The 26,680-nt window shown below is 43.3% G+C and overlaps 1 protein-coding gene across 2 annotated transcripts in view; it reads left to right on the top strand.

Annotated features, from left to right (window-relative positions):
- The first annotated feature begins 1,991 nt into the window (after positions 1-1,991).
- Positions 1,992-26,680, top strand: part of CHRDL1 (chordin like 1) — a 39,883-nt gene continuing 15,194 nt past the window's right edge. The window contains exons 1-6 of one of the 2 annotated variants that reach the window (XM_062006919.1): positions 1,992-2,482; positions 5,273-5,419; positions 7,319-7,431; positions 11,194-11,287; positions 24,855-24,997; positions 25,990-26,083. In XM_062006919.1, the coding sequence (XP_061862903.1) occupies positions 5,323-5,419; positions 7,319-7,431; positions 11,194-11,287; positions 24,855-24,997; positions 25,990-26,083 (541 nt within the window). In that variant the 5' untranslated portion in view covers positions 1,992-2,482; positions 5,273-5,322. Of the gene's footprint in view, positions 2,483-5,272; positions 5,420-7,318; positions 7,432-11,193; positions 11,288-24,851; positions 24,998-25,989; positions 26,084-26,680 lie in introns of both variants that reach the window. The other variant, XM_062006918.1, reaches the window with a different exon arrangement.

The following is a 26,680-nucleotide window of genomic DNA, read 5'->3' as shown; positions in this document are numbered from 1 at the left end:
TCTGAAATCTGATGCTGTAACAATTTAGCTCTAGTGCTATAGGGAAAGGCTTGATTTTTGATTTGGAATCACGTGCAGAATCAGCAGCACAGCTTCAACCTCCTGGAAGGACAGCAGGACAAAAGTGCAGAGCTTCACTTGTAATTGCTACACTAAATCAAAAATAACATCCCTGATTATGCAATTGACCTTAAATGTAGAGCTATCAGGGTATGTACACGTGCCTCATCCACATCTTGCAGACTGTTCCAGTGACAAACTCCTTTTACAGAATCATCTTTATTTTATTACATTTACCTTCAGAGTTACACACTTTATTTCCACATTTATTTGTGGTGTCCAAGCTCAGTTTCCAAGACAAGATCAGTGAGGCTGGTGAAGTGGTACTAGGGTGAGATTTACTACCACTCCCTCACCCTAGTGGGCTCTCAGAAAAGTCCCTCCACTGTTGATGTCGGGGGGGGACTCTAACTGGTTTTGGGTCTAGTTCTTTGCAGAATGCACTGGGGTCAGTTCAGTTGTAGATCCAAGTGCATGTGTTACTCTTATGCAATTTACCTCACAGGCTGAGCCTGCACAGTCTAACCCAGCCCAGCATCTAAATGAACATTACTACAGCCCCACAATTTAGAAGCATGTGTGTACACACTTAACTCTTCTGTCCATGAGCATGGATCTGTCTCTGCAGGACCAGAGCTTGCACAGCTCAGATTCTCTGCCTTCAAGTGCAAATTACTTTCATATTTCTGATTCAACGTTACCATTTGTTTTTCCATCTGCCCATCCCTATCTCATGCAGTGGCTCTTCCGAAATTATCAGCCAGCAGCAGCAGCCACCACGCTCAGGACTAAGAGCTGCAAGTGATGATTTTTCCTTAGGAATGTGGTTGACTACTTGTGCACAGAAAAGCAAAGAATGGCAGAGTGACACAGAAGCAGGCATGGAGCAGCAGCATCAAAACTCACCTGCAGTTCCTATCTCTTTTCCTTTCTTAACATTAAGAGTTATAAAGTTGCACTTGACTAACACATAACCCCGATGACTCATGAAGTCACACTAGAAAACCCTTAGTAAGTCACCTGTTCTTTCCTCATGCTAGTACAAGGTTTCACCATAGACTGTATTTTCTGTATTTCATCCAGCTGAGTTACAATGGAAGAAAGTTCTGCTCAATTTTCAGCCTTCTGAAAATCTCTCCCAAGCCTGGGAGGTGTGTGACCTCCCAGCAGCGCTCACCAAACACCCTGGACCCAAACTAGGGGAAATAGGTTGTAATTTGTTTCTCCACATGATGTCTTTTCATACCTCACCCTTTTTCTCAGATCATTTGTCAAGGGTTCACTGATCTCTTCTTATTAGTTACAGGGGCTACACGAAGACAGAAAAAGAATGTTTGACCAAGCATATAATGTCATGAGTCATGGGTTTAATTTAGTTCCACTAGAATCTCAATGTGACCTTGAAACCTTCTAACACAATAAATCAGACCAGAGGGTATCCACAGAGGGGGTCTGACAAATCCCAGCGGACACTAACTCCAGCGGGTCTGCTCCCGCGCTTGAAAAGCCCATTACAGAGTCATCTCGAGGCAGAGTCCTCTCTCGAAGAAATCGAGACAGGAGTTGTGGAGGGAGTGGGATGCTTTCCCGCAGCCCGCAGCTCTGCCTGGAGGCACCGGAGCGGGGACCCGCCAGCTCGGGTGCGGCTTCTGCCGCCCGCAGGTGGTTCCCGCACGACGGCGGGGGGTCCCCTAGAGAGACCGGAGAGCGGGCGCCGAGCCCCTGCCCTGAAGCGCGTCCCTCTCCCCCCGGCTCCCCGCCTCCGCCTGCCCTCGGCCCCCCAGAGCGGAGCAAACTCCACCCCAGGCAGTGTCAGTCACGCTGCTGTGCCGGGCGGCAGGAGCGGGGCGCGGGAGAGGAGGGGGCCGGGGCGGGAGGCGGACCGCCGGGGCGCGGGCTCCTGCACTCCTCCTCCTCCTCCCGCCGCCGCTCCAGTGCCGGCGGGGCTGCGGAGCAGGACCCGCCGCCGAGCATCCTGCGGCCGCGGGGCCTCGCTGCGCTCCCCGCCGGGGCAGGAGCCAGTGGCAGGTGTCCCAGGGCGAGCAGCCCGAGACCTTCCAGACAGCTCTCCCCGCAGCGTCCCCGCAGCTCGGACTTAGCGGATTCCTCCGTCCCCGCTCCCGTCCATCAGTCGGGCGTCGGGGGGCTGCCGGTGGCCGCAGGACCCGTCGGTCCCTTGTTTTTCCCTCTCACCATCTCCACTGCGGGAGCGAAGGGGAGAACTAAAAAAGTTTGTGCGAGCAGCGAGAGAAGATTATGGCAACGTGAGTGAGAAGCGGAGCCGCCTGGCCGGAGCCCTCCCGTCCCCCGGCGGAGCGGAGCGGGGAGAGCGGAGCGGCGCGGCTCCTCCAGCCGAAGCCACCGATCGCAGGCAGCCTGCAGGGCCGGCGGCTCAGCGGAGCGACCTCCCGCCCTGCCCCAGGTTTGTGAGCTTTTCCCTGCTAGGCAAGACCCCGAGGCGGTCGGAGCTGCTCCCGTGGGCGCGGGCACTGCCCCGGGGGCTGGCGGCCCGGCACAGGCAGTCCGGCGGGGATGCCCGCCGCCTCCCTTGCCTTCACCCCGGCCGACCTTGGCAGGGGCTGGCCGCCCACCCCTCGGTGCCACCGCTGGCTCCTGGCCAGGCCGGGGATTCTGCCGAGACATCAGCCCCGGCCCCGGGCGGCGCTGCGGGGCGCTCCCCGCGCTGCGCGCCCCGATGGACGGCGGTTCAGTCCCAGCGGCGCGAGCCAGGCGCTTCTGGCCACGGCTCGCTTCCAGTCTCCCCTGCTTAAAAACACCCGTCCGACGGTGGAGGCACGGCGGGAGCAGCAGCCCTGGGGAGGGCGGAGGGAGCCGCGGCCCCCCGCTCCGTCAGACGGCGAGTACAGCCCGCCCGGTCGGGCTGCGCGGCCCCGCCGGCCCCTGCCCCGCCGCTCGGTCCCCGCAGCCGCCGGTAACAGCGGCCAGGCCACAGCCACGCTCTGCCTGCCTTTATTTTCTTTTGCATTAATGATAAAGCGTGGCGAGGCCGGGCGCTGCCACTCGCAGTTACCGCATCGGGCTCTTGGGAGGGCGAGGCGTTTAGAAACAGACCCGCGCGCCTTATTTCAGGGAGTCATTCCTGCAACAGGGGATCGCTTTCATTGTTTCTCCTAAGCAGAAAACACACCAATAATTAACAGGTTAATCCTAACTATGATTATTTAAATCCAGGAATATTTTTAGGACATTGCCCTTTGGGGAAATAAAGGGAGTGTGCTAATAGTGAAAAGTATGTGTTTATATTTGGAGTAACAACAATACCGAAATTAAAGAGAATTAAGAAAGACATCAAAAGTCTCCATCCCATTTCTGTTATTAACTCCTCCATTTCACACGACCGTGCAGCGTTTCTGAGCGTAAGCCGTCCAAGTTTTACAATGTTCTTCCTTTTGAAGCCCCGATGTTTAAAACGGGTGGATTTCTGAGCCTTTCTAGTCAAACTAACCAATGTAGCTAACAGGTAACGCACCGCACAAAGGATAATTGTGCTCTGTTTATAAACATTGTTTGCTTAAGCAACCCCTAACGAGTCCAAAATATTTAAACATTCGCATTTCTCCTAGACCCAGCGATGTGCTGCTGTTGTTCTCAATGCACGTGTGATGTCCTGGGACCAAATGACAAGGTTTTCATTTTAAACAAGCTTTTAAAAGGTTGTTTGGCTTGTTTAAAATGTGTGATTGGAACACGTTGAAAGGAGAAAAATGACAGAAACTTTGCTTCTGAAATTGGAAGGTTATTCTCAGCTTCCAAAAGAAATGGAAAGCAATATTTTGTTACTGTATGGGGAGTGTGATACTAAAACACCCTTATGATAATGTTTTCAGGTGCAATTGGCATTCTGCAATGAGCTTACTGAGTGTAGCCAGAGCAGCGCATAGATTGGGATAGTTAAGGAAGATGACCATTTTTGTTGTTGTTTCAGAAGGCAGAGAATCCTTCAACAGTAAAGGCAGTAAAAACACTGATGAAATCAGATCACTCACCCTTTGTTACAGCATCCTAGGTCTCAACAGTCTTAATATGAGTGTTTTCTTCTTAAGTACTTGTTAACTTACTGTTTAGTTAATTTATCTAGTTAATTTATCTATTTCCACCACTTAATTTGGAATATTCCTACTCTATACATTACATGTCCATATTATTTCTGCTTTGAGCTGAAACATCTGAATGTACAGTTCTATGAAATCTGAAGGGATTACAATCAGTTTACAAAGCAGATTATTTTTCCAATAGTGAATCTTTTGAGGGGTTGGAACTTTTACAAACTGTTAATCCACATCAAGGTTTTAAAATAGAATCCAAATCTTTCCAACATTGCAAATTATGGACAAGTGCACTCTGGGAAGGTAATAGATTGGCAATGAATTCTGATAGAGTAAAGCATCAGCATATGTCTCAGGGTAGTATGTTGGTTGAAATAAATTCTACTTTAGTTACTTATCTTCTCCCTTGGTTTTTTCTTTATAAAGTAATTCACCTTTAAAAAGCCAGAAAAAGATAAACAGCAGAGCATGCTTTGCTCCACAGGCAAGATTTTAACATGAAAGATGTACAAGGCCGAGGATGACCTGTCATTCCCCCATGCTCATTTCAGATCTCAAGGCAATGGAAGGGTTAACCCTAGAAAAAATAATTACACACAATGTCAGAATAATAGTAGTTGGGAGATGGGAGGAGAGGGGAATTGAATAGTGGTGGAAGCCTATTAGAACTGAGTGAGGAAAACTCACATGGCCAGCACCTCACCCTGCAGTGCAGGGAACACCTCAGGGGTAGCCCAGGTTCATTTTACACTGAAGCAAACTTGTTAAAACTGACACTTCTGTTTCCCTAACTTACAGCCAAAAGAGCTGCCCTACAAGAACATCTCCCAAACTAGTTTCTTGTGAAAGAGAACTTTAAGTATTTAGATGGCTTTCTTGCCATATTTCTTTGCTTTTGGAATAAAATAAGAGCTTTCTTACAAGTAATAAAGTTTCCAGCTTTCATGAATGAGAATGTGGCCTCTTTTCCAAAAATGAAACGACCTGAAGCCAACGCTGTTTCCATGAAAGGAAGATCCATGATATAAATGGACTTCTTGGCTCTGGTAGTTCAGGGTTTGTGTTCACTGGTTGAAATCATGTCTGAAAAATTAAGTATCTTACAGGATTTTAGTTTAATTCATTTAATCTCTTCTTCCCAACAGCTCAACATTCTCTACTTTGGAAGCTCTTTCTTGTCCTTTTGTCGATAAAGATGAGAAAAAAGTGGATACTGGAAGACTTTCACGTTATCTTTTTTGGTGTGCTCTGTCTCCTTTTCATAGATGGAGGTAAACTAGAACAAGTAAAACGTAAGTAGACTTCAAAGCTGTCACATTCACCCAAATTTGACATTTTCCTTCTATCTGACAGATGTGGTTCAGAAAAGATCTTCAAACAAGAATGTGGAGCTGTGTACAAAACCTTCTAACATTCTTCCTCTTTCTAGTCCTACGTTTGGTAGCATCAGGTCCCAGCCGGGTTTGGGGCACATTTTCCTAAAGCTCTGCAGGTTTCATTGCATCATAAAGACCACAACACATCCATTGGAGAATCTGTTTTATTTCAACTATGCTGAATTGAGAGAGTGTTTAATTCCATTTTAGTGACCCCTGTAAACATCTGACATTATCTGGGTTTTGTCCTGCTTGTAAGACGATTGTGCTGAAGTTTTCAGTTAGTGTAAGGCTCGTCCAAAACTGTTCCGTTGTGTTCCAAAACCAACTTCATATGAACTGGATTAGATACATCCTTTGAGAAAATTAAGAGTCTAGGCACTGTCAAAAATGGGATGAGAAGAATTGAAAAGAATACAAACAAAGCAAAGGGAATATTTCTGTGAAGCCTGTCACCTGTGGGAAATGCTAACACATCTCAGAAAGCATGGCAAGGAGGAGTAACTGCCCAGATAGGTGTAGGAGCTATTGACTGCTGCAGCCTTGCTACTAGCTCTCTGGAATGCTCTCCCCACCTGCAAAGGCTGGGGTTTGGCTTTGTTCTTATAAAGACATTGTTTGCCCTTGAGAAGTAGTTAAAATTTTCAGCCTTAACTTCTGCTTCTAAGGAAGTAGATGCAAAAAAAAAGAGAGAGAGAAAAAAAAAAGAGTGAGTTCCAAAAAGGCCAATTTCTCTGCTGAACTTCAGAGCAACCAAGGTGCAGGTATCCTTGCTCAAAGCAGCATGATGTGAGGCATTATCAAACGCCACTTGAGCTGTCTGCTTTATCAGGTCCTGTATTTCATTTGTTATGCTTTTGTGGAAGTGAATGCACATCACTTCACAGTTGCTACTAATAATCCTCACCTCTTGCTATGTTCTTTTAGCCCAGTACATGTGAAGAAGGTCCTTAGCTTGGATTATCACTTGGAACACAGGTCTGTTAAGCTGAAGTGTCATCTATAGTGAGGGTGATGAATTAAGCTGAATTTGGACATCATGAAGGTAACAGGAAGGAATTATCTCATGGAAACACCTGAGAAACACCCTTTTATTGAAGATATTTGAATTTTCAGTGCGAAGCCATAATGTGACAGGGAAAAACAGGGCAGTAATGTCTGATGGGTACAGAGATATCTGCAACACTGCACCTGCAAGATTAGAAGTACATAATTAACAGAAAAGTCTTAAAATATTTGGCATGCTGATGCATATGTAAGTCAGCCCAAATTGTTCTGAAATACTAGAACAAATGTATTTGTTATGAAGCGGTTGAAATATGGAGATACTGAACAAGCAGTGTAAATACACTGCACTTATCTTCATTCTGCACTTTCCTTGTTAATGATCTCTCTGCTGCATAACTTGGGATTTAACTGAGTTGAGCGCATTACTCTGGTTTTGCAGTGAAAAGATTTTGCTCCTACAAAACTGTCTGAGCAACCGAGCACTTGAATTTTGTTACCTGAACAGGATCTTAGCCTATGTTTTTGCAGGTGAAAGGATAAACCCAGCCTGTATGAAAGCCATTTTGTCAGCTATTTCAGGGGCTGCAATTTTGGAAAGATAGGAAGCCATGTCATGTAATTTGCTTTGGGAGGTTAGAAAGAACAGCACATGAGGTTAAGTGCATTTCCATGATGTGATATTCCTAGAGAATTAAGAATAGTAGTTCTTTACAAACTGTTACGTACCATCCACAGACAGAAAACAATCTGGAAGTATGGATTTGGAACACTCATTCATAGCTCTTTCAATTCTTTACTGTTTTACAGATTCAGATACATACTGTGTGTTTCAAGATAAGAAGTATCGTGTAGGAGAAAGATGGCATCCTTATCTAGAACCCTATGGCCTTGTTTACTGCGTTAGCTGTCTTTGCTCAGAGGTAGGACTGCTGACTTACTGATCCCACTTCTTCTACTTGATTGACTAGAATCTCTTCTGTTGGATCTACAATTTCACAAAGCCTGGGCTCATTTTCACTAGTGGGACCTGATCCTGGTAAAGGGAAAACATAAGCAGAGAAGGTCAATACTTGCAAAAATACCTGCATGGTAAACAAAACAGCTCCTTAACTAGTCAGAAGCTTTGGTAATCCTGAGCATTACATCTTGAATAACTGGACCCCACTATCTAATCCTTGCAGTTTGATGAAGATGGAGGATTATGCTGAATGTGAAAGTGGTCATGTTTTGATCTGTGTACAGTGCCCACATTTTCAGAGGCACTTCCACAGTCAAAGCATCTCCTTCCCTAAAGTGCTGAAGGAACAGGCTTGGATATCACAGTTTTTAAAAATCTATAAAAGAAGAATGAAATGATGAAAGATGAGAAGAGGCTATGGGGAGCAGAGAGAATTGACAGGTCCTTGGCCTGCCTCAGTTGATGCTTGACATGAAGACACAGCAGTGATAGGTCCCCTAAATATGTCATATACAGCTGGGGATGGGCAAGAAAATGAGGGCAGAGTATGGCCCTTGGAGAACTTTAAAATGACTAAACAAGAAGGGATCTTAATCACTAACACATGAGGCACTCCAGATGCTGAGGTTTTTTTTCTGCTGTACTCAATGCAGAATAAAGATTTCTTGGCTATTTTCTTCCCTGCAAGTGTAAAATATTCAGCCTCTGTGCAGCATTTGCTCTGAGGGATCTGCTACTGCAATTTAGTGCAGAGATGCATAAACAGTAGTCCCAAAAGCTTGGCTGCATCTCAGATCTGTGCAGCAGAACACATCTGTAAGAGAAAAGGCAATGTAATAGGAAAGGAAAGTCTCTTCTGTAGTAAAAAGGAGTTTCCACTCATTTTGCTGACCTATATGCAAAGTTGAAAACTTCCTCAGTCGTGTGTGGTAAAAGACTCATTAAATTGCTGGAAGGCTGTCTCAGATGGGGATGAAATTCACTGGAAACCCTAGAGATATGGATACAAATCTTTGCTCAGTGTTTTTGAGGAAGGTATTAGACAGTCTGTAGGGATGGGAAAATGCATGGAATGGAGAACAGCCCTGTTGTGATCCAGCCATACTCACACACTGTGGGGCTCCACAATTATGTTTTCTTTCTTTCCTTTGTCCATGGACGTGGAAGACCAGAGTGACAGATTAGGGCAACAAGGTTAGTAAAGAAGGAAACTGCTCATGCTAATCATCAGTAGTACATGCAGCTCAGAAGTGCTTGTGGACTCCACTTCCTTGGGGTTAATTCAGCAATGGGGATGCTGAGGGATCTCTGGGATGTGACTCTGGTTGCCTGGAAGGAAGACTCCAAATAATAACTGAAGCATCCAGCCATTCATTTGAGCTTTGTGCTTGCCAAAAGAAATGCCCTCAGAACACTGAGTTACAGTAAAAGCTCCAGATGATTGGGAAACTCTCAATAATTTATGATTTTAACAAAATTCAGGTTAGAAAACATGCCATGGCATAGCAAAAGCACAGACCTTAAACCAATACCATAGCATAAAAAAATGAAACTAAAGTGTGTTACAGACAGCAAATGAGAGAGACCACCTATGATACCCTGGCAGTAAATCAGTTAGGCAAAGGGCACGTGCAGGGTCTGAAGCAGAAACCCGTTCCCTTACACTGCGGGGGAAAACAAAAAAGAAATCCCCAGGGCTTTTCATCACCAGTGGGACCAAAGTTTCTTTGCTAGGTTTGAACATCATGATGCATAGGATCTCTGCACAAAACAAGTCATATCAGCCAGGCAACAGGTCAAGATCTCTGCTCCATCTCTAAACAACAGTCTGTCCATCCATCTCCCCAACACACGTCTGTCTGATGTTTGAGAAGGAGGCAAGACAAATGAAGTGACTACACAGAGGCCACATTATTCAGCCTGGGATTAAAATGAAAATGAAAAAAACCCTTCCTTTGTGTGTGTGGAGGTAGTGTTGTATTTTTACAAGTTATAATTTACATACTTAAACCAGAATAAAACTAAACACGATTCAGTGTTCTGACCCTGTCCCCCCTTTCCTTTACAATCCTTCCTCCCCCTGCCAGTACACAGTGGAGACTGTTGACTGTTACTGTCAAGTAAATTGGAGCACTCACTGTTTGCCAGATCATTATTTTACTTGCAAAAATACAGCAGCTTTTGGCTTGTATTTGTAGTCAGATCTGCGGACTCCAGGGGCTAAAATGAATGCTTTCCACACCTAGCACTGATGATACAGCTCAGGAAGAGAGATGTGTTTTTACTCATGGTGTGTCACATGGAAATGCAAACTATGGCCCTGGCTCACAGGAGGCCTACAGCAGCTGAAGTGCTGCCCTGGTCAGTAGGGCTTGGTCTCCCAAATATCCCTGTGAATCTAAGCATAAGATCAGTCTTACCAAGCACAAGATCAGTTAAAATAGTTCTGCCCTGTTGCAAGGACTGGACCACTGAGGGGCAAAGTGAACCTGCAGAATTGTTACACAGATGATCATGCACAGAGAGCAAACATTGACCTCAGGAGATTTCACAGGACTGATAGTTAAAGAGGAAGTGAGGCCAGCAGGCTGTGCCAGCCTTTCTTCTACAGGCTCTCAGATGATGGTCTGCTGGTCAAGGACCTGTGCAGACCTAGTTCTTGTCCTGCAAAGAGTCTGCAGCTTAAAATTTGTTCCTCCTCTATAAAATCAGTATCTTTAATTTCAGTCATCATTGGAAACAGATGGCAATATCATTTTTAGTGTCTCTTTCCAAAGCAGATGCACAAATCTTGTTCATGGGTAGTAATGATCTAAGAGTATGATTCCAGCATGTGGTCTGCAGATATTTAGGAGCCAGTGGATTATTTTGAAAGAGATGGCTAGAAAAACCTATACATATGCTATCTAGAGAAGTCTGCACCTCCACTGGAAACGTTTCAGCGCTCCAGAAGGCACATGAAAATGAAGTGGGTTTATTCCTGACACCGCCTAAAACTACAGTCATAGCTTAGTATCAGTGTTCATGCTGAAAGATCTTTCTTGCTATAAACATGAGCTAAATTAGGAGGATGAATTATAGATGGGAAATGGGAATTTGAAACAGATAGTCTTTTCTGGTTATAGGCACCGGAGAAAGAAAATTCCCTGTGTTTTAATTATATCTCAAACTTAGATGTGGTCAGATCGAATATGATGTTAATGACATGAGTGATGAACACTGCTCCCAAGGCTTGCTCGTGTTTCTTAGAAAAAATGGCTACTTCCCAACTGGTGTTTTTGTCTACTGGGGAACCCATAAATGAAAACAAAAGATTCTCCACAGTTTTCAGGAACAACTACAGACACTTGTCTCTTGTGGTCTTGAACTAACCCTCAGTAGGGAATATCTCAGAGACCTACCATTCATTATCTGTGTCTTAGTTTTGGAAATGCAATTCCTAAGCGTTATTTGCTCAAAAGAAAAACACAAGTTGAAGAAGATTGTTGTGATCCAATTTTAGGCATTTCCTCGGATTTTAAGGCTTGCATGGATTTCTGCCATATTCTGACCTCCAGCATAAATTCAGAGGCAGTGAAAGTAGCCTGGGCTTGCCCTGCTGTGAGTGAAATCTGAATGTTGCAAAAAGGGGTGGGTGTTGTTTAAAAAGAATTTAGATACAGGACAGAGACATGGTGTAATCCAGCCCGTTTCATTTACACATTGTTTTGTGTTTGACTTGCAGAATGGAAATGTTCTGTGCAGCAGAATAAGATGCCCAAGTCTACACTGTCCTTCCCCTGTGCATGTCCCACAGCTGTGCTGCCCACGATGCCCAGGTAATTCCTATCAATGACATACAATCCTTTCTGAAATAGTCAATATGGCAAGTAGTAGCAAAATTACATGTCTGTGCTGAAAAACTCTGGCGTTAACACCCTTCTATATATATTTAAGTCACGAGGGGCTTGCCCTACAGTAAGTTACAGTATTTTCTATGGTGGTTTCTTTTTAGGAAATCACAAGTATAGATCTGGGAAGGGATGAGGTATGATACCAAGTCCAGTCCCCTACAATCCAGGCAGAAGGTAGCAGAAGTTTCACTGATGGAGTCTGTGGGCTATTTGCTTCCTACTCCTTCCCTTATCTGTAGACTCCATCACAATAAAATCCCATCCCACAAACTTCCTAGGTTCCTGCTTTATACATGGTGATTTGCAATGGTTCTCTGTTACCAAGCAATTCAAAATTGCTGTGGCAAATGTGCATTTGTATAGTATCACTGTACAACCAGTCTGGTAACATTTGCTTTTTACATCTCAAATCCAGGCATAGCTTCATAATTAGTAGAGACTGCTGTAAATCATAGAAGCAGTGCTGTAGAAGTTTATGGCTATATAAATCCAATTGGATAGTGTATAGTAAATTCCTCCAGACTGTACATTTATTATATGCTCATTATTAAGAGCCACTGTGTGAAAGAGACTAAGCAGGATCTTTCACGAGGCTGTTACAACATTCCCGACATGGCCTAATGGCTGGTAGATTTAACTGGACCTTTTCCCTAAGTGTCTGTCTTAGTGGCACCCCTCATTTCCACTTATAAAAGAGTATTCATGCAGCATCATAGAAAGGGGTTTTATTTGACTTTTTCCAGAGTGTTTCATTGTCTGAGGAAAACTGCTGTTCCCTGACCTGTGAGCAGGAGGCAGTACACAGTGGTGGAGGGACAGGAGTGCACAAGCAGTTTGCTGTTCAGCTGGGACTGGAGTGTGTTCATTGCACTCACTGGAGACTAAATGGCACCCACACATCAATGTTTTGTAGGATTCCTCTATCCTCACAATTACACATCTGTCTCTCAGATGTGTATATCAATAGCTGATCTAGGTATCTAGAATGATGAGGAAGAAGCATTTCAAGTGCGTCTCTCATCTGATGCCATGATGCCACTCTTGTGTCCTGAGATGAGATTCATTCAACTTCCAAGCTAACAGTTTGTCATGCAGTTGCTAGTAGGGTTTTGTCTATGACAGTCTAATACATAGGAAAGAAAGTTTGTAAGGTAATATGCTTTATTTGACTAACTAGTACTGTCAGATTTAGTGGCAAGATGCTGGGAACATGAACTCTGCCCTGCTGAGGCCTCATCTGGAGTCCTGTGTCCAGTTTTGGCTTATCAGCTCAAGAGGGACAGGGAACTTCTAGAGGGAGGCCAGTGCAGGGCTACAAGATGATCAAGGGTCTGAAGCATCTTTCTTATGAGGAAAGGCTGTGGGACGTGGGGCTATTTAGGCTGGAGGAGACTGAGGTGGGGCCTCATCAACACTGGTAAATATTTAAAAGGTGGATGTCCAGAAGATGGGATGACACTTTTTTGTGTTGTCTCAAGTGACAGGACAAGGGGTAAGGGACAAAAGCTGGAACACAAAAAGTTCCACTTAAGGAAAAGCTTAACTGTAAGGGTGAGGGAGCCCTGGCCCAGGCTGCCCAGGGAGGCTGTGGAGGCTCCTTCCCGGGAGGTTTCTAAACCCACCTGGACACGTTCCTGTGTGACCTGATCTAGGTGGGACCTGCTTTGACAGGGGAGTTGGACTAGATGATCTCTGTAGTGCAAAATAAAGGCAAAAAATATAGGCAAAAGAGGACCATCAATCTCTGATTTCAGGAGTTATTTGCATTCTGCTTTCTGCAGTGACTATGCCTATCATATTGGGTGCTCTGTCTTCAGTGGCAGTGTTCATGCCTGATCTGAATAGGAATCTCAGGGATTCTTCCACATCTTATGCCAGCTTTTCATCCCTGTGTGTCTGGCATACAATGTCTTTTGTGCAGCATCCCATGATATGCAGGAATTTTACTTCTGTGCTTTCCCTGCTTGTTTTGTAATGGAAGGTGCTGCAGCTCTGGCCATTAGCCATCCATTCGCGTTACTGTCATAAATGCTTATCACATTCTGTCACGTATGTTTCCCCTCAGTTTGTCAAGCTGCATTTCAGAAATGAGTAAAGCTAGTCCCAGTGACTTTGGGCTCTTCCTCCTGCCTTTCTGCAGGTCTTGTAGAGTGTAACTGCCCAAATAACCGTCTCCTTATTTAATGAAGCAGAGGTAATGCCAGGAGGCAGCAACTTTCTTTGGAAACTGAACTTCATAACTACCTAAGTGGAGGAGCTGTTGAAGGGATTCCTTTGAGAAAAGTTGGCACTGCTCTCCCCTTGGAATTAATGGCTCCTGCATCCATAGTGACACTGGACTTGCTGATACAAAGAGATGCAGTGTTTGTAGCCTGTCTCCCTGGCACCAGCCACCATGAATCTTAAGTAGTTGTCAGACTTATGAAGCATCTTCTACTTTTTACCAGCAGTTCAGTCCTACCAGCTTGTGCCACAGATTCACTGATAACTTTATTGTTTCTTGTTTTCAAATCTATTCTTTCTAGCTTTGGCAAAATCTACTCCCTGTGTCTTATACAGTGCTAGATAATTCCTGCCTTTTGCAGCTCTGAAAAGTGCTTTATTGTCTGAATTAGATTCTTATAATCACATGTACATAACCAAAAATACCAGGTTCACTTTCATTGGGATTCTTTACATGTTAGTGAGACCCAAAATGACATCACATGCTTCCAAGCATGAACTCCTTCCTTCCACCCCAGGATGCTCCAGGTATTGGCAGAGGAGAGGTGATTTATAATCAGGGATAGAATTCACTGTCATCCATAGAGCTGGATCAGCTCTTGAGCTACAGTGGACTTCAGACCCTCTGCCTCCTGTCACACAAACAAACTTCATGATCTTCAAGTATTTAGCTGCAACTGTCTTTTATGGCACTACTATGGACAGTGCCTTTAGAAGTGGAATATTTACTGCAGATTGTGTCATTTCTACATGGAACAATTGCGAATCAAAGCATTTAGAGTCTAGTTAAAGATTGAAAGCTTTTGAGTGCTCTGTGGAATACATAAGTCTGCAATGGGGAAGCATACATCAGAAGCAAAAATGCACAGTTGCAGGATTTAGAAAGGGTTTCCATATTCAACTCGATGGTTTGATTTCTCAGCAGATAAGGCTGCACGCTGATATATGAATCAGCCCATCTGGCACTAGTATTTTTTAAGCTTGCTGCCCTGACTAAACACACTGGCTTCCAAGAATGTTGATGATTAGTAACACATTTAAATTTCAGCTCCTTTGGTATTGTGTTTTTTTCTGTATGAAATTCAAGCCATTTTTTCTGCTGTAGTTTTTGTTGCTTTGTAAATATTGAAAGAATACCAAAATGCCACTATACATAACTGGACTAAATACAAAGGTGGACCAGATCAGGTATCTCACAATAGTGGTCTGAGAACATCACCTAAAAATAAATGAACCTATGTCTGCACTGTACAATGCAGCATGACTTAGTTATACCTTTATCTTTGAACTAGATCCCGAAGGCAGCCTAGTTAGGACAGTGCAGAACTCACTGCACTGAAAGACTTGCTTAAGAAGCAAGAAAAATGCATCTGCAATGAGGTCGGTGCTATCTTTGCTGAATTCCTTCCAGTAACTAACTAACTGAGCTGGCCCAGGTAACACAGTGCACTCTCTAGTGTAGATATTCCTAAAGACTCAGCTTTGCATGATACTGTCTGCACCTCCTGTTGACCTGATACACATCATTTATGTAAACACAGAAACAGTGTGAGGTGCCCACATCTGGAATGTTGTGTCCAGTTCTGGGCCCCTCAATTCAAGGACAGAGGGAGCTGCTGGAGGGAGTTCAGCACAGGGCCACAGAGATGATGGAGTGCAGCATCTCCCTTCTGATGAAAGGCTGAGGGAGCTGGGGCTCTTTGGCTTGAAGGAGACAGAAGGGTATCCTCATTCATGTTTACAAATACATAAAGGGCTGATGCATGGTATATACAAGTTCATAACCACCTTAGTTATGAGTCCTACAAGGATTGACTTCCAGACACCAATAGACAGTTGCCACTTAAATAATAGTTCACTGATGGAAATGGGATTTTGCAGCTACATCTCAGATTTTAGGAAAACTGGCCACATTCTCAGCATCCTGCCCATTTTGTCACGTCTGCCATGAGCCTCAGTTCATAGAAGAAATTCTGCATACTCAGAGAGTGAGAAGGTCTCCCCTGAGCCTTCTTTTCTCCAGGCAAAACAGCCTCAGATCTCTCAGCTGCTCCTCATCTGAGACGTGCTCCAAATCCTTTCTTAGCTTGGTAGCCTGCCTCTGGATCCTCTACAGCACCTCAGTGTCCTTCTTGTAGAGAGGGGCCCTAAACTGGACACAGTTTTAGGTGCGGCCTTACCAAAGCCAAGTCCAGGGGAATGATCACCTCTCTACTCCCGATGACACTATTTCTCATACAGGCCAGGATGCCCTTGGCCTTCTTGGCCACCCAGGCACACTGCTGGCTCATGTTCAGCCACTGACAATCAACACTGCCAGGTTCCTCTGTGCCTGGCAGCTTTCCAGCCACACTGCCCCAAGCCTGTAGAGTTGCTGGGGGTAGTTGTGGCCCAAGTGCAGGATCTGGCACTTGGCCTTGTTGAAACTCATGGGATCTCTGATCTACTGATCAGAGACTATTTCAATTGTTTCAGTCCTCATTTGGTTCCTGTGGAGGTACCACAGGATTACAGAGACACGCTTTTTATGGTTACTCCACGTACACAAAAAAGGGGGCTATTTGGATCTGGAATATGAAGACTCATAGAGCATTAGGCAGCACCAGAGGTTAATGAGATGCTCTGGTTTTTGTTGGGCAGCTGTCAAATAGTTCAAACAAATTGCTTATTTGGAAGTAAATTTGATTTGGAAATATAATGATATAGGCATTCTTGGGAGATGTCTCATTTTTTCCTGTTGATGTGTGCTCAGATTGGTTTGTGATTTGCCTTTGTTACTAGCTTCATAAGGAATGTGTGCTATTACTGCTAGATTGAGGTTATCACTTGCTTCAATTCTGCTTTTTGACCATAAAAATCCTAACAATATATCTGTACATCAGCATCCAAAATGCACGGAAAAAAATACGTGTCTTTCCACATGGATGACAGAACTTCTATTCTTTGGACTGACATGATAGCGTAGGATAGGCTGCTCAAGATTTCTCCCAGATAACTTCAAAGAGCTTCAAAGATGCTTCAGAGATCTTCACTCAATTTGGTTCCTTGGCTGGGAAGATGACTGATAGATTCATATAATAGTTGAACTTTAGAGCAGGAATTAAAATGGAACAACCTAGAAAGTGTTTTATGACTGCTTCAGAGTTTTGCTGGGCAATTTTTTATGCCACTATAAAAGAAAACACAGGAAATTAAGCTGCAGAAAATATATTAAAATAATGTGAAGAGCTTGACTTTAGCTGTAGAAAGCTAAAAAATAACCAACAGCCTTTTCAGTGTTTAAACTGAAACTACATCTCTGCCTTGAATCTGTATGAAAATTCATACTCTCTCGATAAGGTGCTACTAGTTCCTTCAAGCAATGAGTTTCATACACTTCTGCCATCTGACCATATTAAAGACTAGCTGGTGCGATTAACTCTGAATTACCTTGGCGTTTTTAGAGCTTAACCTGGTCCTTGAAGTTATTTTAATGTGAAGTATTTTGTGGCCTAATCTCTTTGACACCTGCACCTCTGATGGGCACATATGGATTTTGTTTAGAGCTTGTGTTTGCAGTTTTTGGATAGTGCACAACTTTCCAATCCAAATTTATTGTCAGCCTCAGTCACTGTTTTAAAAACAACGTCGTTGCACTGTTCTTTTATGTTGAAGGGACTTTCACACATCATCTATGTTTCTTTCAATCACAGACTTATAAGAAGCTGGATTGTGATGCACTGTTGAGAGAAAAGGCTAAATATGCAGATGGACTGAGGGTTGATCCACAGTCCACTGTAGTCAATCAACAGATTCCTATTAGCTTTGATAGTTTTTGCACTAAACGTTCTATGAAAACAGATGCAGTTATTGACTGTGATATAGTCCCTTCTCTAGAAATGCTGAGGAGTATGGTAGAAATGTGAGACACAAGATGAAAGAGGAAACTGCCTTCACGATGTACCACACAGAGTAGGTGTTTGGGCCAGGTTCCAAATCTATTTAGCTCAATGGACTTCAGATCAGACCTTGAGGTGACACAATCATGTAGAGTGGAAACAAAAGTAGAGAAAAGAAATTAAGCAAAGGAATTTGTAATAGGAAAGAAATCCAATTAAGTTGTGCTCTAATCCTCCAAGGACCTCCAGCTACAAAGGTTACTTAAAATAGTAGTAGGTGATCACAAGAAGATGACCTTGCACGGAAACACTGTAATAGGTTTTCTCTATCTGAGGTTCCTACGTTCTCATGAGATGATGAATCAGGATTTAGTTCTGGTGATGAAGTAGCTCTAGAATATTTGTGTTTTACCCTTCTTGGCATGACAGTGGTAAAAACATTTACCCTTTCAGCAGCTGGTAGTTTTGACCTTGCCACAGCCAGTTTGCAATAGCACTTTATCCCACTGTGTGCTGACAGTGCTGTACTCATCTTCGTTGTCCAGCCTTGAACCTGCACCAGGAGCAGGTCAGGAATATATAGTGACTCAGTCAATGGCACTGACAGGTTTTCTGCCTTTTAGAAGCAAATGTATGCAAGAGGCATCCACAGACAATGAGGACATTTTGGTACATTTCTGGGGAAAGCAGAGCATGCATTAAGCCAGGTCACCATGATGCTTGTGTCCCACAGGGGCCCTTGCTGCCTATGATACAGAGATTCCCTGTCTTTTCCACTTTGGTCTTTGTCACCAAGTAGCCTCAGCATCACATATCCATGTTATGTGGCCAAAATAGGATCACAGAATGTCTCCTGCACTGAAAGCCTTTTTGGGGAAGGGAACCACAGTGGCAGAATGAGGAAATCCAGATTCTCAACTATATGCTTTCTACATTGGCCCTTCTGGTACAAATTGAAGATAAGCATTAATTGGATCTCTGGGTACAGAACAAACCCACTGCTAAGATTGTACCTTAGTTTCACTGCAACTGCAGGAAAACAGGCCAGTGCTCTGTGTTATATAAAAGCACTGCTATTTTTGTATGAAATGCCTGCATAAACATAGAAGAATATTATTTATGTGATCTTTTTCCCATATAAACATGAGGATCTTTTTTAAAGGAATATTTAAAAAAACACAGTTTGGTTTGAGCACAAAGCATCAGGGTTAGTTCAACCAACAGAGTTGTTCCAGATTTATTGAACATAACTATGATAAAAAACTCACTCACTGTCACTCTTCCTGTAAGCTGTGTAATCTCTTTTCTGCAGGATGCCTCCCTCACCTCTTTAACTCTTAGGCTGCTCTGTTTTGAATTTAAAAGCATCAGATTATCAACACATATTTATTCCTCCATTCCACATACGTGTCTCATACTGAAGAGCTGTTTCTTATATATGATAACCATACTCCATTGACTTAGGTATAGTAGAAGGAAGAGCCTAGCATAGAGGATTTCTGCCTGGAGGCAGGCTTCTTTATCTTTTACTTGGAACGTTACTAGCACTTCAATTTTTCCAGGACTGGGGAGAGCTTTGGCTGAACTCTGTAACACAGATGCCAAGGCAGCAGGGGTCAAAGGACACCTTACTACTTTTTCAGAGCTCTGATTCCTTAGGTGAGAGAAGGCTAGATCAGATATTGTTCATCAGAGAAGCTCTACAACTGCTCACATCTATATGTGCTTATCTAGCTGTCAAAATGGCTGTTAGAGCAATGGGAAGAGGCACATACCATTTAAAGCTGGAGAAAGGAGTTTAGCCCAAGTCCCCTTGCAAAGTGAATTTCAAAGTGATTAGATTTATCCACTTTGTGTTTCTTTCCTGTACATAGATAGGGTGAGAGAAGACTCAAACATGTTCCAACTGGCTGTGCAGTCAAAAGTAACTGTAAGAGTGAATTGCAGTCCCTCAGTCTGGGCCTGCTTCATCAGATGCCAGATTGGAGTCTTGTGTCTTGCAGTCAGTAGGACCTGCAAAGGAGCCAAAGATTCCCAGATATGGTATAATTCTGTGGTGACACAGAAAGATCAGTAATGGGAGCTGGTAGGCAGCAAACATGTACAATTACAAAGGAGAGTCCAAACCTGCTGCCATCCAACACATCACTTGCTGTTGCTTTCCCCATACACCACTGCTGCAGGGCATTAGCAGCGAGCACCACTGAGAATCATAGAATGGTAGGGGTTGGAAGGGACCATCCAGTCCAACACCCCTGCAGAAGCAGGGTCACCTAGATCAGGTTGCATAGGGACATGTCCAGGTGGGTCTTGAAGACCTCCAAGGAAGAAGCCTCCACAGCCCCTCTGGGCAGCCTGTGCCAGGGCTCCCTCACTGAAACACTGAAACAGTTTTTTCTTATGTTTAAGTGGAACTTTTTGTGTTCCAGCTTCATCCCATCACCCCTTGTCCTGTTGCTGGCTACTATAGAAAAAAGGGATGTCCCAACCTCCTGACACCCAGCCTTTAGATATTTATAAATGTTAATAAGATCTCCCCACACACAATCTCCTCTTCTCCAGACTAAACAGCCCCAGGTCCTGCAGACTTTCCTTGTATGAAAGATGTTCCAGTCCCCTGATCATCTTGGTGGCCCTGTGCTGGACTCTCTCCAGCAGTTCCCTGTCCTTCTTGAGCTGAGGAGCCCAGAACTGGACACAGGACTTCAGATGAGGCCTCACCAGGGCAGAGCAGAGGGGGAGCAGAACCTCCCTTGACCTGCTGCCCACACTCTAATGGCCACTCTAATGAAGCACACTGTTTGTCAGGACCTTCCTTTTAATTTAGTTTCTCCTGCGTGAGGTGCAAAAAAGCATGACCTGCTGGAGAGAAGCTCTCTCCTCCCTGTGTTTCATGCTTCCAGCTCCTTGTATGAGTTGCAATCAGTCCAAGTTTGTATTTTTTTCTACATTGCTGCCTGGATTATTTTCAACCCACTTTTTAAATTGCAACCCCACCTGCAGGTCTTTATCTATAAATGTAAGTTGCTGTGCATGAATAAGTTATCCCATTACTGTTATTCTAGACTCCTTCAGTTAGTATATTGGGGCCTTCTAGAACTAAGGAGGGAATAGTTTTCAACTGAAAAAGCTAAAATATGGTGTTTCCAAAGCTGGCTGTGATCCATGTGACACAGCATCTGCTTGTCCCAGGAGACTGGAAAGCTCCAAAGGCCAGGAAGCCCTGGTCTGTGTTCATAGTATGCCTGTCCTCAAACCTTGGCCTTTGGCAACCACAGGTCATGGGTAGACCGTGAGGAACCTCACTATAGATCCTGGAATATGTGAACTATACCTACAGGCAGTTCTAGTTCATGGTGGATGTTTATATCAGGCTGTACTACAGAGCTGAATTGCTACAAATCTTGTTTGTATGGATCAATAGCTCCTCCTAGTACAAGCATCCATCTCAAATATAATGTCAAAAGCAGCATTCAAGCCAGCACCTATGCTGAATCCTGAAGGAAACCTTTCTGTTAGATTCACTGAGGTCAGGATTCACCTTGTGTGTATAATACGCCAGTGAAAACCAGCCTGGGTAGACAGCTGAAGCTGGACAGGATCCCATGTTTGGAAGAGAGGAATGCTTAGATGTGAGAATTCAAGCATAGCCACCATAGTCTCCTACTGCTTTTAAAAAATAATTGGCTTGTAGCTAATCCATTTTTTATACACTTCTCTTCTGTTTCTTTCTTATAAAATCTGAAATATTTCTTCAGCCAGGTTTAACCTTAAAGACACTTATAGAATAAGTTCATAGCCAGTCACATGGAGCCTAGGTTGCACATCATAGCCCTCTGCCATTCCCAGTGCTAACGTTAGTGACAAATCAGTGCTATCCACATTGTTATCTCATGGTCTTACCTTGATCTCACTAAACTAGCAGGGAAATGCAAGCATGGAGTGTCAACTTCTATACTGAAGTCTGAGCCCTTAGAGAATAAATGTCAACCACAGAAACAAAGATAGTTTATTTTTGACTGATGCTATAAGATCTTCCCCCTGTATGTTTTATATTGCGCTGCCAGAGAGAACAGCTCAGATAGGACCCAGTTAATTAAAAGGATTCACACAGATGGTTTGCCTGGTACTTTACAGAGGCAGCTAATTAAAGCAATGTTAGTCAGCACCATTAAAATGCCAGATAAAGCTTTGTGAACAATCCTGATTAGGAAGCAAGGTTTACAAATAGAGAATTCAGCGTATTTGCAGTTAATTAATCTAATTCTAACATATCTTAACTAAGGCACGGAGTAATGCATGCTGGCATCAATATTAATGCCAAGCTTTTTCAAAGTTCAAACCTGGCACTTATTAAAGCAATCCACAATGACTCTAATTTCACATTCTACAGGAGAATATGATATCATGAGCAAGTCTGAACTCCTCTAATTAGCCATGAGTTAAAGAGCACTAGAAAAGAAACCAAGGCAAGTTCTAGTTGTAGAAAGTCAGTCACCCGCTAGCAAAGCCAGAGCAGGAATAGCTGCACCAGACACAAGTTATATTTAGACACACAATATAAACAAAGCTTCCTTGCAGTTTTAGGCAGATGCTGAATTTGGAGAGGATCAGTTGCTCTCTCCAATATTCTGTCTCCAATATATGACTGTATATATATATTTTTTTTGCAATAACAGTAATGTCGTCTTGATCTGAAAACTTCTTCTAAGCCTTATTTTATGCAACCAAATAGCCCCATTCAATGAATGTGCCGAAAGATAATCAGAAGCATAGGTATGTGCAATATAGGACCAAAACCATGGTCTTACTCCCTGTAATCAAAACTGACTTTCTTACAATTATTTCATCAAATAAGTCTTCAAAATAGCAAAACAGAATTTCATCCCATATTCCAAAAATAGGCAGATGTGCTTGTGTTTTGGGCTGCATGTTATGATTTAGCTGTTAAAAGCCAGACTTCTGTGTTCAACTTAAAAGATATAAAAAACCAATTGCCTCCTGCATCTCTCCCCAGTCATTTCCCAAGCAATAAAAGTGTCACCATCTTCCTTCCCTTATTTAGAAGCCACGGTTTAAAGGCATTTGGTGATTTCATAGTGATGTGAGCATTGTGGCATAGACCAAGGTAAATCTGCAGTAAAATTTACTCTCTTTATGCAATAGTCTAAAGAGTCATGATGAGTCATTCAAGTATTGGTCTTTGAAAATGTCAGACCACAAACCAAGCCCTGCTTTTGAACAGGCATCCCACATGGGCACAGCAATGTCCTGCAGAGGCTGCATGAACAGGGCCTCATAGCCAGACAGGAACCATCTGTATTGTCCTTTCATTTCTCCTTTTCATTTTCATATAGTTCCAGTTCTGCTGCTCTCCCAGTTGCCCAAGAGGTAAGGGAATAACTAAGGGATTGTCAGCCTCTCTTTCTGCTTTCCATGAGGTGACTCTTGGAAAGCCCAAGAAATTGGTGATATAATTTTCAGGAGGTAGCACAGTCCTGAGAACTGCCTCTTTTTTCATATTTTCTAATATTTGTACCTAATGGGACAGTAGATGAATTTGTCACTTGAATCTTTTGCTGAATGACTTTTGAAGGATGTATCTTAATTAGAACATACACCTTGCTATTCCAGACTCTGTATTACTAGCAAAGTCTACAGAAAGTGCCAAAAGCACTGTATTTCTATGCCAAGCACGGGGGTTGTCAGAGCTCTGTACTATTCATAACATTCTGGAAAGGTATCATTAGACACCTTTGATGGCACTGAAATAATGATGTATTTGGTGCTTCAAAGGAGGAAGTGCAAAGACCATGTCTGTCTCTTGAAGAGAAATGAAATGTCAGGCAAGGAACCCTCAATGGGTAACTTCTCCTGCCATTCTCCTGCAGAACGTTCTTTCCTGACCCACTGGACTCTCAAATAGGATGTATATGTTCCACAGCCAGATTTTACATTTACCATTCAAAGTATTATTGATATTTGATGGACCAATGTAACTGAATACACACTTTTATGGAAAACTGAATGTCAGTGTTTAATGCCAGTGCATGCCAGCAGGAAAATGCTCTTTCGCTTGAGCTCCCAACTCAAAAATGTGTGCTCTGGGGTGGCAGTTTCACAAAAACATCTCCTCAGGTTTATCTAATAGATAATGAAAGGGGCTGGAGCAAAACCCGAATTTTCAGGTCAGGTTTCTTTTACATGAAAGCCCAGACCCACTGAATGAAATTTCAGCTGCATTCCTAGAAATTTGCAGTGATTTGGGCTCCAGAGAACAAACACTTCACTGTTACTTCCTTAGAGCTCTTGTTCAAAGTGCCTCTTCCCATGCTGAGATGCTAAATTCATGTGAATGCAAATGTATAGTGCCAAATTTACTGTCTGATAGGTATCAAGTGACTTATATTTCATAGCTAAACTATAATCCCTGTGCACAGTTTGTCAACTGCTGATAGTTAAAGAATCTAGGGGATGTTTTAACACAGGCATGGATAGCTTCACGTCTTAGAAGGAAATTTAACCCATGTAGTGAAGAACTAGATATGATCTTGAGTTGAAACAGGAGGTTTCAGGCTTGAATTGACACTGCCATCTAATGCACTTTGTCATGTACACTGGGTTCTGCAAACAAAATGCATTCATTTGCACATCTGACATTAAAATACATGTCAGAGAAAAGCTTTTGGTGGCTTTTGAAGTCTGCCTTTCATAGGTTTCCCCCATTGTGAAAACAACAGCAGCAACAAATTGTGAAGGCTACTGGGAACAAACACTTGCATAGTACATAGTTTTCTCTTGACACAGTTCCATCATTAATAACACTGGCAGCAGGTCGGTGGCTGTGGGTGGCATGGAATCATGCATGCCCCATGGCATAACCTGCTAACCTGCAACTAAGTGTTCTGTGGGCTGCGGCACTACAAATCATTCATAAAGTGATACCAGTACTAGGAAGGGGGAAAACCATGCCAGAACAGTGCTATTGATAGTGGGATTCTATGTGTATACAGGACTTAATGCCTTCAACATTAAAGCATGAAAAGGCCATGCAAATATAACAAGTGGGCACATAACAGCACCTGTCTATCCTAATGCCACATGTTAGAGCAGACAGAGGAAGAGACAATCCAACCACATGAGACACAGCCATCATTGTTGGCATTGCAAGTGATCACCAACATCCTAAGATTAACTGGGACAGAACTCAGTGTGAATTATTATAGTTCAGCAAAATAGCAGCATGAGAATAACACTTGTACTTGTAGCATGACTAAACTTGTCCTTCTCTAATAGAGAAATGAGGGAGAAGGAAAGCTTTTCCTCCCTTGTATTTGTGATACTGTGAAGAACATTTGCATGAAGTCTTCCTTTCCTCTTGCTTCCAGAAGACTCTCTTTTCTCAGTAAGCAGCAAAATCACCGGGAAATCCTGTGAATACAATGGCACAACCTACCATCACGGTGAAATGTTTGTGGCAGAGGGGCTTTTCCAAAACAGGCAAGCAAACCAGTGTGCCCAGTGCAGCTGCTCAGTAAGTAAGATGATTTGGCAGAGCCCTGCTCTGTCTACTCTTCCTATCTCCTTTCTAGAAGACAGGACACTGAAATATAAGCAATACACAGCAAAGGCTGGGAATTGAGAATTAATGCTGAAACTCATGAGAGTGCTCAGAGCCAGTCTGCAGCACCTGGTAAATGCCAGGCTACCTCTTACTCAGACACAGTGGACAAAGCTTACCCTGTCAAGCATCTGCTGTAAATGAGCTTACAAAGCAGAAGCAGCAGGTAAAATACCACTGCTTGGCATATATAGAGTATTTAACTTGTCTGACTGGAAAATAAAGCACTAAGGCACTGACTTGAAACTGAATTCATTTGGACTCAGTTCATAAGTGGACAGCTCTGTAAACTGGCACTGGGCCACAGAGCCATTCCTGAATGAGATGTCACCAATTCAAATCCAGTATATGTGAGCAGTCACCCAGTGACTTCTTAGAGCCAGTGTCTGAACCAAAATATCCCTCTCAATATGACCAGCTCTTCAGTGTCAAGTATTAGCAGCTCAGGATCTCCTCTGATCAAATCATCATCATCATATTATACATTAACTACAAATTTACAGGCCAAGCACTGAACAGATTTCCTGACTTAGTTACTACTAAGCTATTCCTCCAGTTCAATGGTAAGACACAACAGAAGGAGGGTGGGGGGAGAATTTACCTTTGGTGATTTAGAACCAACAACGTCAGGTACATTTTCAGCTGACAATAATTGCAGTTCTTCTCCCAATACTCTTTTAACTCTTCCCTTTCCCCCCTGTTTTTTTTAAAGAAAAGGACCTTCCACTGTGCAACTGCAAGTTTTTACAAAGTTATTCAGACATTTTACTGGTCAAATATTCTGCCTTTGCATACTAGAGTGGCATTGATGTAAACACACATATTTGATTAAAGCATACCCATTAGAAAATGCATATACAGTACCAAACAAATCGATGACTCCTTCTAAACTCTTCTTCTGGCAGGAAGGAAATGTGTACTGTGGGTTGAAGACTTGTCCCAAATTAACTTGCTCTTTCCCAGTTTCTGTTCCTGAGTCCTGCTGTCCGGTTTGCCGAGGTAAGTTTCAGTACCACCACAGAAGGACGGGCTCTGAAGCTACTCCTTCCCCTGTAAACGCCCTGTCTGTACAGCAGCACTGTCACTCAGAACAATACCTGCAAGTTTCCCCTGTGCTTACCGTCCAGTGCATGTTGGGAAATTAAACGTGGAATTGCAGCAGGGTAACGTTGCTACCTTTATTTTCCTAAATTGAAACATGGGGAGAACGCACTGATGATAAAGCTGCATCTGCATAAAGAGAGAAATCAAAGCTGCCATTGCTCTGGGTAGAAAAGCTTTGCAATAAAAGATGAGTTTCTGTCTGACAGGTGACCAAACCTGCTCAGGTTATGCAAGACACAAGAATTTCAGCACAGAGGGTAAGGCCAATTACTGCAGTTTAAATTAGGTGTTGACCTGTACTGGGGTGACTTCAGTGTTTTACTAGCAATTGCATTTTAGATCTTGTTCATACAGAGAACTTGATTCTAGGGGCTTTTCCCAGCTTTTCTGTCTAAACCTAAGTCTGTCTAAGAGTCTGAGAATTTCTACATGTACCTTATCTCACTGTTATGAACAAATCATTTGAATGACCACCTCTCGGGTACCTAAGCA

Source organism: Colius striatus, chromosome 13 (genome assembly GCF_028858725.1).
Source record: "Colius striatus isolate bColStr4 chromosome 13, bColStr4.1.hap1, whole genome shotgun sequence".
Lineage (NCBI taxonomy): Eukaryota > Metazoa > Chordata > Aves > Coliiformes > Coliidae > Colius > Colius striatus.
The sequence above is the reverse complement of the archived record's forward strand: the minus strand, read 5'-3'. Positions and strand labels throughout refer to the sequence as shown.